Raw genomic sequence first — 18,633 nt, forward strand, 5'->3', positions numbered from 1 at the left:
AAAAAGCTTAACTTAGTTTAATGTCTGAAAACTGCAATCAATCATCACCAAATGTTTTTAATAAATTGTCTTTCTCTCTCTCTCATATACAAATTGTCAGGACGGAGTGAGTGACTGGACTTAAATGCACGGTGTTGAAGGGAAAGGGTTTTAGTCAGGGCCGGACTGAGACACATTTTCAGCCCTGGAGTTTCATACCTCAGACCGGCCCACTTTAGATCATGACCAATTATTATTAAAATCATGGAATTATAACCTTACATGTTAGGTCTACACACTGTTCTACAAAGCCTTGTAATTCAGTGTATTTTCTAAAATATTTCCAATTCAGTGCAAGTAAAGGTTGCTTCACAATGTGGATTTATTTCAACAGTGAGTACACATCCACATCTCCTACATTATTATTCCTCACAACACAACAATAACAGAATCTATATTTTTGTTCTTATAAGTGTTAACATTTTTCAAACCTTTAAAATGTTTGAAATGAAATGAAAGAATATATAAAAATATTAAATAAAAAAATAATAAAAAAAAAAATAAAGCCTGCTTCACTTTCATTACATTACATTACTTTATGCTATTGCCTTTCAGTTGTGGGCTTTGTGTATTTACTGTCTCACTTTTAATAATAAAAAATAAAATAGGCCAGTACTATGGTTTGGGTCTAGAAAGTGGTTTTAGTGGAACTACTGCTTGTTCACACAGTCTGTTCCAACAGCTCACCTTTTCCTTCCATCCTGACAGGAACAATCCCCTCATCACTACTGGCTCCTGGCTCTGCTTCTGACACTAAAGCACAGTTTAAAAATGCTCAGAATTGTCAGCACAGATCTTCTATTTTCAAAGCCTTGGTGTCAGTTTCATTCATGTTGTGCTGAATCATCTCAGATACCTTTCATACTGAACAGGCCTACACCATACTGTCCATTGGAGCCTATTTCTTCTAATCCTCTTCCCTCTCTGAGCAGTCCTACCTGCCCACTCTGGACTTGTGGGCTCATGGCTGCTGTCTGCTGCTGGATCTGCTTTCAGACTCTGAGGAGCTACAAGACAAAGTTTCCCACTTCTGTGGCGTCGCATCAGACTATTATTTAAATGACATAACGTTATGTTCCACGCCACAATGCCACACAATTCACTGACTTGATAATTAACTCACTTGAAAGGTGCTTTACCCGGTTCATCGTCCTCATTAATTGTTTCCAACCGGAGGTGGTTTTTGTGAAAAAGTTGCAGATTTTGGCACATTTGGCTGCGTTTGCTTCAAGAGCTTTCCTCTTTTTAATTCTTGCTTCTCTGCGTCACCCTTGTTCTTTCTATTAAAACAGCAAACACAGCTGACCATCTACAGCCTACAGAGCACAGATCGTATGTGCTCCACAGATACAGTCTAGAGCTACTAACCGTATGCAAGGACAGATTACGGCAGGTCATGGTGCGTCTGCGTCTGCTTGCTAGTACAGGGGGTGGGGCCCAGGAACAGCGGTTGCAGTTTACGTGATCAACCCACTGCTATGACTGAACACCCCCCCCCCAAAAAAAAATTCATATATATTTAAAATGAACTCAGGCCCTCGCGGCCTAAATATTATACCGGCCCACCGGGAATTGTCCCGGTCCTCCCGATTACCCAGTCCAGGCCTGGTTTTAGTGACAGAAAAGTCAGGCTTAGTTTGGACAGCATCCATAATATTGGGGTTTCCGTTTGATTTTGGGACAGGTGAAAGTGGGCATGACTACAGATGTCCACTTGACATTTGGTGATAATTAATGGCAGTTTTTGGACATTTAGCTACGTTAAACTGTTTAAAGTGTTTTTGACTGTCCTTGTTTTGTCAGTGTTTCCCTTAAAATTTCCCTTAACATGCATCTGAACACAAGATTTTGGTGTAACTTCGATGGAGAATAAAGATTAACAAGACAGATAAAAATAACCAATTTTTTTTTTATTTAGGCTATTTATTTTTTCATAAAGGTGCTGGTGTTCTGTCGAGTAAACCCGCCCCGTTGAAAAAAAGCTAACAGTACCTGATCCAATAAAATAGGTTCCAGACCCAACGTCGGAAGTGCTGGATCCCGACCCAGCTCAAATTAAGCCCTGCTTAGAACCTCCATCATTCTAGTTCTAGTGGTTCAATGTGAACCGCTGGACCAGTCCAACTATCTAATTATAGGACTACAGCTAAAAATGGAACAGAATGGTTGGATACAATATAAATGTATACAAACGCTAACACAGACCAAAGAAAACAGAATTTACAACAGAAATGTCACTAATAGGGGAAATATACTGGATCATTTCAAAGATGACCATATCTGATTAACTTACCGCTGGAGTTGATGGATCAGCAGAAATAGAAATGAATGTGTTCCAAAGACGCCATACTCAATCTTTTGAACTATTGGCCCTGCCTCCAGAACCCAGAAGTAGATCCATACTTTGTCCGCCATTTTTTTTACAGCAGGAGTCTATGGAAGTGTTGTAACTGTTTTCTCTACCACTCTGTCACCATCAAACGTGTAATTGATAAACTGCAATTGATCAAATCTGATGTTAAACTCATCATTGAAAATCTGTGATTGATGAAGTCTGATTCATTACTTAGTGTGATTGACATAATACTCACAGAGTCCATTTACACTGATCAGTATGTGATTATTATAGATCGTGTAAACAGTCTAATCTGGTCTGTTTGATCAGATAATGGCAGTAATCTGATTAGAATCAGATTAACACACCTGGATTTGTCCTAATACTCCCATGTCTTCATGCATGTACAGTTTAATCTGATTTATTTAGTTCTGTTTCATCTGAACATGTGGAAAAAACTATTAAATCATAGAAAACAGAAGTGACGTAGACAATGAGAACAGGAAGTTGGATTCTATGTCACTACACACGAACAAACTCTGAAATAAATCCAATAAATGACTGAAACGACTGAACCAGGGTTCATGGATTATCCTATTTCTGAAGTGACTGTAAATGCATCACATCTGATTATTACAATGATCTGATTAATTAAACAGTTATCGGGTTTTTACAGTAAAGTGTAATTAATAACAAACTGACTGACTGACATTAAAGTCAGTGTAATTGATAAATTCAGTGTGTTCAATAATAAAGTCAGCGACTGATAATAATGACACTTTAATGGTGAACACACGCCGCTGTCTTGGTCAGGACCATGTGACACAGATAGAGCACAGACAAAAGCACAGAGTCCTGCAGGGCTTCATGAGGCCACTTCACAGATAATATTGATCCATCATAGATTATAGATTGTATAATGCTGTGTATATACTGATGCCCCGTCACAGAGCTGATTATTACACGCTGAGTATTTAAGAAGCTGTTAGATACACGTTAAAGGAGCAGTCCACCACCTCAGGAACACCCCCCCCCCCCCCAACCAAAGCAGATGGTCCAGTCCAGGTGAGGATCCACAGTCAACATCTGCAGAACTCAGCAGTGAGCGTCGTCTGTCCAGGAGAACGTTAGAGAACCAACATTTAACACAATCACTGAGGTTTCATCTGGTCCATTTAGAGACTCCCCTAACCCTAACCCTGATGGGTTAACCCTAACCCTAACCAGCCCTAACCCCAGTGGGTTAACCCTAACCAACCCTAACAGGTTAACCCTAACCCATTCACTACAGGGTTTGTGACACCACTGACAAACAGATAAACTACACTTTACCAGATCTGTTGAAGCATCTGGACCCAGTTAAAGCTTAAAATCCAGACCTGGTCCTGTAGGTCCGGTACAAAGTCCAGACCTCCTGACCCCCATGAAACCTCAGACCATTGAAGGTTAATGGTTGGTTAACAGATGGTTAACAAATGCTTCATAGTTGGTTAACAGATGGTTAACAGACAGTTAACAGATGGTTAATGGTTCGTTAACAGACGGTTAACAGATGTTAACGGGTGGTTAACAGACGGTTCATAGTTGGTTAACAGACTGTTAACAGACATTTAACAGTTGGTTAACAGACATTTAACAGTTGGTTAACAGACAGTTCATAGTTGGTTAACAGGTGGTTAATGGTTGTGGTGGACTGCTCCTTTACATCCACAGGCTCTACACAGAAACAGGTTTATATTTTTTGCTTTAAGGTTTCAAACACTTTAAAGTCCTCCAGAGGTCCGAGTCCAGGTCTGACCAGTACCTGCTCAGTCTGTATTTACACAGGAGTCCTCGTCCAGGCGGAGGCTGCCAGGTTTCAACCCACATTCAGGCAAGTCCAGGTCTGAGGCCCAGGTCTTTAGAACTCCAACAGATCTCTGTATGTTCTTGTGTCAGGCAGAAACCACAAACACTGTTAAAAGACCAAGAGCCTCCAACAGAACCCCAGAACCTCCTATAAGACCAACAGGACCTGCATCCAGCTGGTCCAGGTTCAGGTCCAGGCTGTGGTCCACGTCTAGGTCCAGGTTCTGGTTGTTTGTTATCTGATGGAACCTAATTCACTTCTGATATTTGACTTCAGTCCTTAGAGTCTGATGAGTAAATGAGGTTTGAAAGTCTGCCCCCTCAACAAGAAACACTGACGTAACTTCAGAAGAGAGGGGGGGTCACCATGACGACAAGCCTCAGGACTTGTTATCATCATAAAGATCAAGAGACGCCTGAATGTCCGGCAGCTCCATCTCACAGACGACACTCCGAGGAGACGACAGCGAAGTTCGGTTGAAGAAGTGACCTCCACCTGAGAAGAACCACAAAAACCAGGTTCAGGTCAACGCCCAGAGTGGGTGTGGTCTAAACATCACATGACAACACTGGATAACACAATGCACCACCCACAACACCACCCACATATTTGACATCAGGATGTCCTGGTTCCCCAGCACCTGACGTGGACCTTGTTGTCCTGGGCGACATCCGCGCCAGTATGACCCTTATTGTAACGCTCATTTGGAGGTCTGGGCGTAGAGCAGAAAGGACCCACCTGGATCTGCCAGGAAACTCGATCAGACGTTCTAATGATGGAGACAACGTCCTATTGAAATGACGCCCCCGCTCACCTGACCAACACCGTGTGATTTCTTTCTGTGGGGTTCTGTGAAAGGACTGGTTTATATACGGAGTGTAGCAGGAAGTCCACTACAGACTGGATGTGATGCACACACTGAACCTTTGTAATAACTTTGGAACATTAGAAAATTACCATCCCCCAGAATTTTTCTTTAAAAATTTGTAGAATAAAACATTTTATAAATCCTGTTAAGTATCATTTCTCCTGAACATGTAGTCACTCTGATATGAACATCTTAAATGATGTCCTTTTTTTTGGGGACACCCTTTATATATATATATATATATATATATATATATATATATATATATAGATATAGATAGATAGATAGATAGATAGATAGATAGACAGATAGACAGACAGACAGACAGACAGATAGATAGATAGATATACAGGGTGGGGAAGCAAAATGTACAATGAACATTTAGTTGTTTTTTCTCAGCAGACACTACGTCAAATGTTTTGAACCCAAACATATATTGATGTCATAATCATACCTAACACTATTATCCATACCTTTTCAGAAACTTTTGCCCATATGAGTAATCAGGAAAGCAAACGTCAAAGAGTGTGTGATTTGCTGAATGCACTCGTCACACCAAAGGAGATTTCAAAAATAGTTGGAGTGTCCATAAAGACTGTTTATAATGGAAAGAAGAGAATGACTATGAGCAAAACCGTTACCAGAAAGTCTGGAAGTGGAGGAAGCAACAAAAAACATACCAAAGCTTTTATTAAAGCTCTCAAATCTAAAATCCTAAAGGATCCAACCGAATGCATGAGAAAAATGGCAATTGAACTTTAGGTAGACAACAAGACCGTTAGAAATGTAGTAAAATATGATTTGAAGTTAAAATCTTACACAAGAACACCAAAACACTTGCTGACAACAGCAACAAATCCAACTTTAGCAATTTTTGGGAATCATGTTTATGGCCGCCTTCTAGCCCAGATCTAAACCTTCTGGATTCTGCTGTTTGGGGCGTTTTAGAACATGCTACCAATAGAACATCACACAGCAATGTCGACTTTCTTTAAGATACTATTAAAGAAGAATGGGAGAAGTTGTCACCCCAATATTTGAGGAACACTTGCGCAAGTTTCAGGAAGCGTGTGAAGGCAGTTATTGAGAAAGAAGGAGGACACATAGAATAAAAACATTTTCTATTGTGTACATTTTCTTGTGGCAAATAAATTCTCATGACTTTCAATAAACTAATGGGTCATACACTGTCTTTCAATCCCTGCCTCAAAATATTGTAAATTTTGCTTCCCCACCCTGTATAAATATATATATATATATATATATATATATATATATATATATAGTGTATATTATAATATATTACATGACCATGTAATAACAATAAGGTATTTATGATTATTATTATTATTATTACTAGTGTGTTGATCTGTGGGGAACCATGAGATATTTAATGTGTAGATGGGACTATTCCTCAACTGTAGGAACCAAATTGTACAGATAAAAACATCTGCATTTATCAGAACTGTGCAGACACACACACACACACACACACACACAGATGCTCTGAGACCTTCCAATATTATGCTATAGATTATCACTGTATTATTACCACTTTGCTACTTGTTGTTTTTACTAGTTCTTTCCAATGTGCAGTTGCAGTTTTTCACTACTGTTTTTCATAGTTATCGTTTTGTTATTTTCTTGTGTGTATATTCAGTGTTTATGGTGCTGGTGGAAGTTCAATTTCCTGAAAGCTCTGACCAAAGGATCAATAAACTTCCCTAACTGGAATCCAAATTCCTTGTATGTGTTCACATACTTGGCCAATAAGGCTGATTCTGATTCTCTCGAATTGAATCGAATCAGCCACCCACGTCACTTCCTAATATTATTCATGTAATATGATGATATACTGTACGTTCATCAGTTCATCTGAAATATTGTGTGTTTCTTCAGAATAAAGACCAAGATAAATGTCTGGTTTCTTCACTTTTCATTCAGGATGAGTTTGTTTATCTGTAAACATAAAGTTCTTCTAAATGTTTTGACCTTACTCCACCTGTCGGTGCAGATTAAAGCTGTGTATAAACTCTGGCTCCATCTAGTGCTCAAACTGAAGACCTGCACTAAACCCTAGCGGTCACTTCTTCTCTGGAACTGACCGCTACACTCTGATTGGCCTTACTGGTGACTGCGATGGTGATGTCAGCAGGCGTCCTGGGTGTGGCCTCAGGGTGGGGGGGGCTGAGCGGCTCCAGGCTGATTGACGGCTGGCTGTTGTCACCCAGCGGCGCCCTCTGGCTGCCGGATGCCGGGCTGACGCCCAGACGCTCCACATCCAGCACCACGCTGTCCACACAGGGCAGACTGGTCTGAGGACAGAAAACAGGTTCAAAGACTGGAAACTGGAATGAGCCTCAGATCAACACAGCTTAAAGGATTAATGCATGTTGCATGTTGAACCAAAAGACCATGCCTTTAATAAACAGTGTTTGGAAATGATATGTGATGTTATGTATTTATTATGGGAGGTGTTTCAGCCTCTGGCCTGTAACTCATAAAACACTGAAGCTCATTAGATCATTAAATCAAAACATATAAAAGAAAAACTCGACTTCAGACGCTGTGTTTTGGATTCTTAAAAGAAGCGTCTTCCATCAGATTGGACCAGTTTGTTGTGAGTTTTGAGGACATCAGAGTTCTCCAGAGGATTTTTTACCACGTCCACCTTCACCCTGCACGTCCTAATGCTCCAGTCGGACTTTTGGTGAAATCCTACGTTTGTGTGGTTGTCGACGTAATGTAAATGTGATGTCATCAGACTCGTGTTAACAGTTTACGTCTTGAAGTGATGTCACATGCATCTGGCTCCGCCTCCTCCACAACAGAATTATGAGATTTCAGTGATGTAAACATAGCAGAAGTGTTGGACCAGACTTTCAGCACTTCTGAGACTTTTTCCAGTCGTGACGAACCTGGACTACGCTGGTGCTAAATTCAACAGCAGTTTTGCAGACGTACCATGATGCCGAGGGCTTTGAGGATGTTGAGTTTACACATGGGACAGGTGCAGTGTTCGTTCAGCCACGGGTCCACACACACTTTATGGAAGACATGTCTGCACCAACACAAAAACACACAGGTTAACAACAAATACCTGAATAACAACTGTAGTAGGACAGCAGTAAAAAGGACAGGATCAAGGCTCTGAAATGTCCTCAATGTCTACAAGTAGAAAGACCTGAACCTCACATCCTACTATAATGGACGTTCTGTGTCTGACGGGTGTCCGATCAATGTCCCGATTTTGCAACACGGGAGGGCGTACGGGTGCAATACTGCTGTTGTACCACGGGAGGGCACTATCGTACAATGGCACCAGGGGTAAAATGCTTCTAGTCATATTAATAGAACATGAAGAAACAACAGCCTGAAAACAACCCCCAACCCTAGCCCTGGTCTTAACGCTAGCCCTGTTCCTAACCCTAACCCTGTTCCTAACGCTAACGCTAATCCTGTTCCTAACCCTAGCCCTGGTCTTAATGCTAGCCCTGTTCCTAACCCTAATCCTGTTCCTAACCCTAACCCTGGTCTTAACGCTAGCCCTGTTCCTAACCCTAATCCTGTTCCTAACGCTAACCCTGTTCCTAACGCTAACCCTGTTCCTAACGCTAATCCTGTTCCTAACGCTAATCCTGTTCCTAACGCTAACCCTGTTCCTAACCCTAACCCTGTTCCTAATGCTAATCCTGTTCCTAACGCTAACCCTGTTCCTAACCCTAACCCTGTTCCTAACGCTAACGGTAGCCCTGTTCCTAACCCTAATCCTGTTCCTAACGCTAACCCTGTTCCTAACCCTAACCCTGTTCCTAACCCTAACCCTGTTCCCAACATTCCTGTTCCTAATTAAGGGGGGGGGGGGGGGGGGCGAAGAGACATGTCAACAGAGAGTATAAAAGAGGCACAGAAGCCATGTTAAAGGCCCCCACAGAGTTGGCCATACTTGACTCCACAGATGTCCATGCATACTCAAAGCAGACGTCCACTGGACACATCTGCGTAAAGCTCAGTTTTTACGACTGTGCGAACTCGGTGTCACACAGTGTGAGGATGTAAATGTACAAAAGTGTCACAAGAAATGTAGGAAATTGGTACTCGACTATGAAACCTCAAACATCTGCGGACAGTACGTGGAGTCCACACCGCCCACAGTGTGCTCGACTGTGTGAGAACCTTAAGTTTCACTTTTGGTTTTTGGTAGCTAGGGAGCGCACCCCCCCACCACCATTCATTCATTTACCTTCAATAACACTGAGCAATATTCAGTCAGTGTTATGTTTCCATTCCAGTCATTTCCCCTCCTATTCCATGTTTGTTATTTATTATTATCATAGTATCTGCACTTTGTTTTTCATTGTTTTTATATCTTGTTTTCCTGTTTCAAAATGTGTGGTTCTTTTTTTAAAATTTATTTTCAGCTTCCCTGTTGATTCTGTGGATCGTAATTTCATTTTTTTATATCACATGTTGAATGACAAATAAAGGATGTTGGATCGTGTTCCTAACCCAAACTCTGAACCTCAAATATTAACAGAACATGAAAAACCCAAAACACAAACAACAGCCTGAAAACAATCAATATGTTCGCAACAGAAACATGACGTCCATTATAATGTTCACTGATGATTGAACTTTGGGATCTGACCTCTGACGGTGACTTCATCCATGAAATATTTGGATTCTGACTGGTTAATTATTCACACTATCGGTGGTGTTTTATGTCAAGGGAAACGGCGTCAGGTGTAGGTTTCACACTCACTTGCAGGGAAGTATACGGACGACGTCGTTCAGCTGATACGCCTCGATACAAACAGCACAGTGATTAAAGTCTGGATCTGTTTCCTACAAAACACAAACATTAATGATCAGAAAATACACACACATGTTAATGATCAGGAAAAACACAAACATTAATGATCAAGAAAAACACAAACACACAATCAGCTAATTTGGATAGTCTCTTCACCTAAACCCTCTACCTGTCTCTCAGGCCCTGGTCCGTCTAAACCGTCTACCGTTTTCTTAGACCCTGGTCCGTCTAAACCGTCTACCTTTAGTTTTAGTTTCTCTTCCCTTGTTTTGGAACTTCAGTCGAGCAGATACCAAAAAACTAGTACCGGGTACCAGATTCTAGGTCCTTTTACATAATGAAAATGCAAAAAGTCAAGTCGAGTCGAGCCGGTGCCAGGTAGTAGAAACACGGCACTATTGTCTGGTAGTCACAACTAGTTGATGTTATTAACTGATTAACATGTCCGGTGTGATGATGTGTTCAGGGTCTGTATGTTGTATTCTATCACTGCAATTCATGTGACTTATGGTTCCACTCCTTCATGTTTATCTTCCTCCTCCTGACCTTTGACCTCTCTGTCAGCACACATCGATCAATGTGACACATTCATCTGCAGCTCAAGGTCAGACAGAAATAGAGATGACTGCTGCGTTCACTGTCAGCTGGGTCAAATGAGCACTATCACTCAGGCTATTACTCTAACACCTCCACCTGCTGCTGTCACACCAGAGGAGGAAGAGGAAGAGGAGGAGGAGGAGGAAGAGGAGGAGAAGGAGGAGGAGGAGGAAGAGGAGGAAAAGGGGGAGGAGGAAGAGGAGGAGGAGGAGGAAGAGAAGGAGGAGGAGGAGGAAGAGGAGGAAAAGGGGGAGGAAGAGGAGGAAGAGTAGGAGGAGGAAGAGAAGGAAGAGGGGGAGGAAGAGGAGGAGGAGGAGGAAGAGAAGGAGGAGGAGGAAGAGGAAAAGGAGGAGGAGGAGGAGGAGGAGGAGGAGGAGGAAAAGGGGGAGGAAGAGGAGGAAAAGGGGGAGGAAGAGGAGGAAGAGTAGGAGGAGGAGGAGGAAGAGAAGGAAGAGGGGGAGGAAGAGGAAGAGAAGGAAAAGGGGGAGGAAGAGGCAGAGGAGGAGGAGGAAGAGGGGGAGGAAGAGGAGGAGGAAGAGGAGGAGGAGGAGGAAGAGGAGGAGGAGTTGAAGGCCTGCTCACCTTGTCTCCTTTCTTCACCGTCCTCGTCGTCAGTTTCCCGATGGCCTTCTTCGCGGCGTCTCCGAGGCGACGCTGTATGAACACAGGACATGTCAACATGGTGGACGTCCACATGTGGAGGTCCTCTGCATTCCTGTTCACTGCTGTGCATTTGTGTGTGTGGAGCTGAAGTTAAGGTGCTGCTGCAGATGGAGGTCAGGTTACACAGAGGAGGTTCAGCACAGACTCACTTCATCAAATATTAAAGAGGTTCTGAAGAAGAGACGAACTGATCGATAGCATCTATACATTAGCTCTGCACCTTCAGAATGTTAGCATGTTTATGTGATAGCCTGTAAGCATGAAGCTCCATGGTAGTGTGTCTTCTTTCAGTATTAGCTCTGATTAAGCTCTGTGTTAGCAGTGTATTAACTCTGTTAGCCGTGTATTAGCTCTGTTAGCGGTGTATTAGCTCTGTTAGCGGTGTATTAGCTCTGTTAGCAGTGTATTATTAGCTCTGTTAGCAGTGTATTAGCTCTGTTAGCGGTGTATTAACTCTGTTAGCGGTGTATTAACTCTGTTAGCGGTGTATTAGCTCTGTTAGCAGTGTATTAGCTCTGTTAGCAATGTATTAGGTCTGTTACCGGTGTACTATAGCTGTCAGCGGTGTATTAGCTTTGTTAGCGGTGTATTAACTCTGTTCGCAGTGTATTAGCTCTGTTGGAGGTGTATTATATCTATCAGCGGTGTATTAGCACTGTTAGCAGTGTAATAGCTCTGTTAGCGGTGTATTAGCTCTGTTAGCGGTGTATTAACTCTGTGTTAGTAGTGTTTTAACTTTGTGTTTGCATGTTAGCAGCAGCATTACCTGGCTGCGGTCTCTGGCGCTGCTGTAGCGGATCTTCTGGATGAAGTAGAAGATGAGCCAGGCTGAAGAGATGATCATGAGGACTATGAAGGAGATGGACACGAAGACCAGCGAGCCCCGATTGTTGTTCTTATTCAGACCTCGCTGACCCACCAACACCTGGACCAGAACCGTCAGGTTCCTCTCCAGCTGGGCCAGGATCTCTTTCCCATAAGCCTCAGTGATCATCACTGCCACCATGTCCCCGGTACCTGAGAGAGGAACAGGGAGTGAGACCAGAACCAGGATTGGGACCAGAATCAGGATCAGGACCAGGACCATTAAAAAGGGGAACATAGCGTCTGGTCTTAAAACTAAGCAAAGCGAAAGTGAAATTAAAAAAATCTAACCAGACGAGTAGGGCTGTGTATCGGCAAGAATCTGGCGATATGATACAAATCACAATACGATATATCATGATATGTCACGATACTGTTAAAAAGGCAGTTTTTTTGTTTGTTTCTTTTTTCAAATGATTATTTCCTGGAAGAATTGAATTCCTAAAGAAATCTGCAAAAATACTAAACACATTTTTATTTGATCCCAACAGGATCTAATGCTATATCACCAAATGTTCCTGTGTTCAGACTGAAATTCTGTTTTACAGACATTCCAGTTTCAGATCCTGTTCAAATGCTCATATTCTATTAGTTCAGAACTAACATCAGAACAGGATTTTAGTTCAATCCAAACAAAGGAACTAACATTATTTAATAAAACAGTGTTAAATAATAATAAATAAAATAGAAACAAAAAAGAAAAACAAAAAAACAAAAATGAACCTCCGCCATATCTGCATCTGAATAAATACCTACAAATATCGACACAGTATTTTTTAATATCAATACAGTATTGTGAAATGAAACATCGCGATATATTGCAGAACCAATATTTTCTAACAGCCCAACAGACGAGTAAATGAAAATGAAAAGTAATCCACATGTTGAACCTTTCAGGTCCAGATCAAGGTTTTCCATAGTTTGTGTTTTTTGTAAATCTTTATTCCTCCATCTCAGGTGAGATTACCTGTTCAGCTATGAGACAGGATCAGACACAGTCCAGATTCCTGAGAGGTGAGACAAGGGGAGTCAGGTTCAGACGCATCTGAAACATCTGAAACATCCGCAAATGTCCCTGTTCCTAACCCTAGCCCTGTTCCAGATTAGAGGGTCCACATTAAACCAGTCAGATCAGTCAATGGGTTACGGTTTCAGTCAGATTTATGAGCGCCCTCTAGTGTCCATTTTCACCCAAGAAAACAGGACAAATTACAATCTGAAAACAAAACACGACTTCAAAAATGATCAGCTGTTTCCGTGTGATTCATGCGACACCTGAGCAGGTACTGGAATCAACCAATCAGCATCAGATTCACAGTGAGGTCACAGCGTCCCCACTGATCGACCCGGTCTATAATTAGAACCAATCATCGATCGACTGATTCAGTGTCACGACGACACCATGAACTGAGCCCTGAATACAAAGAACGACACAACAGAACAACAAAAAAATAACAAAAGACAGCAAAAATAAAAAACAAAAAACTCACTCACTCACACTAAACAAAACAAACAAAACAACAAACAACAAACAAAACACAAACATAAAAAAATAAGTAGAAGACTGAATAAACAAATACAAAGATACACAGAGAAAATAAAGAAAAAACAAACAAGTAAAAAAAAGGAAAAAAGCAAAAGGAAAAAAGAAAAAAATGAATGAACTGAATAAAAACTAACTCACTAACTAACTAACTGACCAACCAGTGTAACGCGGTGGCTCCGCCCCCCACTGACCTTCGTGGCCCATCTTCACCGTCTTATTGGTGGAGTTGTTGTAGATCAGAACGGCGGTGGCGTTGAACGTCGCCGCCTTCAGGATCTTCTCCTTGAACGTACAGTTTCCTCTCTGCAGCAGCGCCACCCACTGGACACTTCGAGGAGGAACCAGGAAACGCGTGTTGGCGTCGCAGCCCTGACGATCCACCACTGAGGACACACACCGTTACCATGGTTACCAACACACATCGACACATGACGACCTTCTGACCCAAACCATCACCTTACGCATTCGTTTGTCTTTTGTTTTAAAACTAGATGATACATTTATTTTGTTCAAACTGATAAAATAAATCTGGACATTAAATCAAAACAATGAATAAAAAAGGCTGTAAATCAGAAAATCTGAGATGACACAACATTTATTTTCCTTTACATTTCAGTCATTTTGTGTCTTTTATCAGGTTTTTTCATGTCTTTTGTTTGTTTGTGTCTAGGCTTGTGTTTCATATTTTATGAATAATTTAAAACTATTAAAGAAAACAAACTAGCAAACATAAATCAGCCTTAAAAAGAAATAATGATTGAACATTTATCATTGAAATGATGTATGTTTTAATTAAAATGAAGATGTTTATTATGAGGACGTGTTCCAACTCCACCTTAGTTTATTCCTCCAGTTGAATGAAAACCACCAAACCTGTTCAACAGATAAAAGTCCACACCCATCAATAATCTGATGGGTTTTTTTTTTTACTGAACCTCAGCTTTGTTTCCAGTTCTTTTGACACTTCTTTAAAAGAAAAAGCATTTACTGAACATGTTCCAAATGTTTGGTGTAATGTTCAGCTCCTCTGCCTCATATCGTACCATAGGTTGATACGCTTCCATTGGTTCTGATCCGATAATGACCTACAGTCAGTCAAGTCACTGCCACTTTGACCTTTGACCCCAAAAACATTTCAATTCATACTTCACCGTTCACATGATAGATGGAAGAACTGATTCAGACCTTCATATTCATTTGTCTGTTTAAAGAATAAATAATCATGTGGCAACAAATCAGAAGATATTTTCAACAGTCAGTAGTTTCTAAAAAGATCCATAAAAGGCGTGAACGACCACACGTTACAGATGTGTGTTCACCACCACAGACCTGGACCACAGACCTGGACCACATCCAGCTGTGTGAGCAGGGAGGCGGTGCGTTCAGGGCCGCTGGAGGCCGTTGGAGCTGCAGACGCTCTGCAGTGTCCTTGGACAGTAGGACTGTAATCTGACACTAAAGAGCACAGACACTCCGACCTTCAACAGCCTCAACGGAGCCCAAAACCTCCGCAGTGTCTCAGGACGTCAGCCAATCAGCACCAAGACACACGGAACGCCAGCACCAGGACGCCGTGTGAGGGAGGGGCTTAAACAAATACAATAGTAGCTGGTTGTTTATTCACTGAGTCCTACTGGACGTCTGCATCAGGACGGATGAGTGAGGCTGTAACGGTGAAGGCATTCATTCATTCAACCAAAGACAGTCAGTATGGGATCTATCCACCAATCACAAACCTCCTGTACAAACTCAAACCAGCGACACAGATGTTATTGACTCATGTTCCAACGTTACCTCCGTGATGTGGCGAAGGTGCGATGACCACGCCTCTGGTGTCCACTTTAGGAGAGTTCTGTCCGTAGGTGCCCTCGTCGCTGCTCATCATGTGTACGGCGTTTCCTCGGGCGTCCAACACCGTGGCGTTCACTGTGGCGCCCACGTACTCCTCTGACACCATGTTCCTGTCAGACCGGCCCGCCGTCACGGACCGGTTCAGGAAAAGGACCAGGACCACCTGGGCCGGGATCCGGGTGTACCTCAGAGACATCATGTCTGAACATCCAAAGGGTCTGAGGGGACCAGAAACCACAACCAAGACATCAGCTCCACATGTGGACCAAAGAAGACACAGTCCATCCAACATCACAGTCCATTTATACGTTACATTCCATTTATACGACACAATTCATTTATATGTCACACAGTCCATCTATACCTCACACAGTCCGTTTATACAGTCTACTTATACGTCACACAGTTTGTTTATACGTCACACAGTTTGTTTATACATCACACAGTTTGTTTATACATCACACAGTCCATTGACTTGACACGTTCTAATGTTGTAAAGTCAGTTGACATATTTAATGTCTTCTTGTCTTCTATTTAATGTCTTTGTCTTCTATTTCATGTCCTCATGTCTTCTATTTAATGTCTTTGTCTTCTATTTTATATCCTCATGTCTTCTATTTAATGTCTTCGTCTTCTATTTCATGTCCTCATGTCTTCTATTTAATGTCTTTGTCTTCTATTTATTGTCCTCATGTCTTCTATTTAATGTCTTTGTCTTCTATTTATTGTCCTCTTGTCTTCTATTTAATGTCTTGTCTTCTATTTATTGTCCTCTTGTCTTCTATTTAATGTCTTCATCTTCTATTTATTGTCCTCGTGTCTTCTATTTAATGTCCTCTTGTCTTCTATTTTATATCCTCATGTCTTCTATTTAATGTCTTTGTCTTCTATTTATTGTCCTCTTGTCTTCTATTTAATGTCTTTGTCTTCTATTTATTGTCCTCGTGTCTTCTATTTAATGTCTTCATCTTCTATTTATTGTCCTCATGTCTTCTATTTAATGTCCTCATGTCTTCTATTTAATGTCTTCTTGTCTTCTATTTAATGTCTTCTATTTAATGTCTTCTTGTCTTCTATTTAATGTCTTTGTCTTCTATTTATTGTCCTCATGTCTTCTATTTAATGTCTTCGTCTTCTATTTATTGTCCTCGTGTCTTCTATTTAATGTCTTCATCTTCTATTTATTGTCCTCATGTCTTCTATTTAATGTCTTTGTCTTCTATTTATTGTCCTCGTGTCTTCTATTTAATATCTTCTTGTCTTCTATTTTCTGTCCTCATGTCTTCTATTTAAGGTCCTTTAAATCAAACCAGGCTGTTTTGTCTCTGTCCTGAACATGGTTGTGTCCTAAAATGTCTCTAAATCTTTTGGTTTCATCTTTTAGTTCAGGTCTTATTATTGTCCTCTTTAATCTCCTCGTTCTGACCCTGTCTTCGGTGTCCTCTAGTTTTATCTCCTTCCAGTGAATAATGCAGACTTCATTCATATCAAACACATGTGTCCCTGAATGTCCAGTCCTGTCTGTCCCCCTGTCTCTGTGCTTCAGTCCTGTCCACATGTCTGTTTTGAAGGTTGCTGCTGTGTTCCAGGTGTCCTTCTCTACCTGAACGTCCCTCTGTCCAGGTGTCTTCCACTGGTCTCCGGCTTGTCTCTGAAAGAAAACCTTTAAAATCCGGATTCGTCCATGTTTCTGTTTCCTCTTGTCCACATTGTCCTCCGTCTGTCCCTGATCGTGTCTTCGGGTCTCGGTTCGTCCTCCGGCGGATGTGTTCGGGGGCTTTAGTCCACACAGCCAATCAGAGGCTCCGGATCAGGGGTCGGTACCGAACCTCTGCATCAGGACCGGGACCGGGACCAGGCCCGCCTCCGTCCGTGTCCGTGTCCTCCGCTCGGTAACGGCTCCTCCGCCGCAGCACCGTGACTCAGTGTTTAAGCGGCGGCTCCGTTCCGCTTTGTCTCCCCGTCTGCGGTGCTCAGACAGCGGGCTCCCGGTGCACCGGACCCGGCTGCCTCCGCTCTGCTCCGGGGCCTGTCCGCGGCCCGTGAACGCCGAATGATGAGGGGGTTCCGGTGGCGGATGCGGCTGCGGCTCGGTGTTTGTGTCCGGTCGGTCGGTCGGTCGTTGGACGGTGCGGACTCCAGGCTTCGTCTCACCGTCTGTCTCAGTGCGCACGCGCACAGCCGAAGCACAGGGGGAGCGACACCTTCACGTCGGGATGGCATGAGATCTGCGGAGATGTCGCGATACTTTCCGCGAGCCCGCGCACCTGAGAGGTGTGATTGACAGGTTTAAGAACCGGTCTGAGGTCAGGGAGAAAACACAGTCTGAAGATGAGGAGGAAGGTGATGATGATGATGATGATGAACAATGATGATGATGATGATGATGAACAATGATGATGATGATGATGAACAATGATGATGATGATGAACAATGATGATGATGATGATGAACAATGATGATGATGATGATGAACAATGATGATGATGATGAACAATGATGATGATGATGATGAACAATGATGATGATGATGATGATGATGGTGATGATGATGATGAACAATGATGATGATGATAATGATGATGGTGATGATGATGATGAACAATGATGATGATGATGATGATGATGATGAACAATGATGATGATGATGAACAATGATGGTGATGATGATGATGAACAATGATGATGATGATGATGAACAATGATGATGATGATAATGATGATGGTGATGATGATGATGAACAATGATGATGATGGTGATGATGATGATGAACAATGATGATGATGATGATGATGATGATGATGATGAACAATGATGATGATGATGATGATGAACAATGATGATGATGATAATGATGAATGATGATGATGATGATGAACAATGATGATGATGATGATGATGATGATGATGATGAACAATGATGATGATGATGATGATGATGGTGATGATGATGACAGTGATGATGGTGATGATGATGATGAACAATGATGATGATGATGATGATGAACAATGATGATGATGATGATGATGATGAACAATGATGATGATGATAATGATGATGGTGATGATGATGATGAAGAATGATGATGATGAACTATGATGATGATGATGATGAAGAATGATGATGATGAACTATGATGATGATGATGAACAATGATGATGATGATGATAATGATGATGATGATGATGATGAACAATGATGATGA

The 18,633-nt window shown here is 41.9% G+C and overlaps 1 protein-coding gene across 1 annotated transcript; it reads right to left on the reverse strand.

Annotated features, from left to right (window-relative positions):
• Window positions 1-3,138: 3,138 nt before the first annotated feature.
• Window positions 3,139-17,558, reverse strand: rnf130 (ring finger protein 130). The gene is made up of 9 exons (XM_030145829.1): window positions 17,029-17,558; window positions 15,369-15,643; window positions 13,766-13,957; window positions 11,931-12,181; window positions 11,084-11,155; window positions 9,854-9,936; window positions 8,056-8,152; window positions 7,220-7,406; window positions 3,139-4,718 (listed from the first exon to the last, which is right to left on the reverse strand). Exons 2-9 carry the CDS (start codon window positions 15,622-15,624, stop codon window positions 4,603-4,605), a joined length of 1,254 nt encoding a protein of 417 aa, XP_030001689.1. The 5' UTR covers window positions 15,625-15,643; window positions 17,029-17,558; the 3' UTR covers window positions 3,139-4,602.
• Between the last annotated feature and the right edge of the window lie 1,075 nt (window positions 17,559-18,633).

Source organism: Sphaeramia orbicularis, chromosome 10 (assembly GCF_902148855.1).
Source record: "Sphaeramia orbicularis chromosome 10, fSphaOr1.1, whole genome shotgun sequence".
Lineage (NCBI taxonomy): Eukaryota > Metazoa > Chordata > Actinopteri > Kurtiformes > Apogonidae > Sphaeramia > Sphaeramia orbicularis.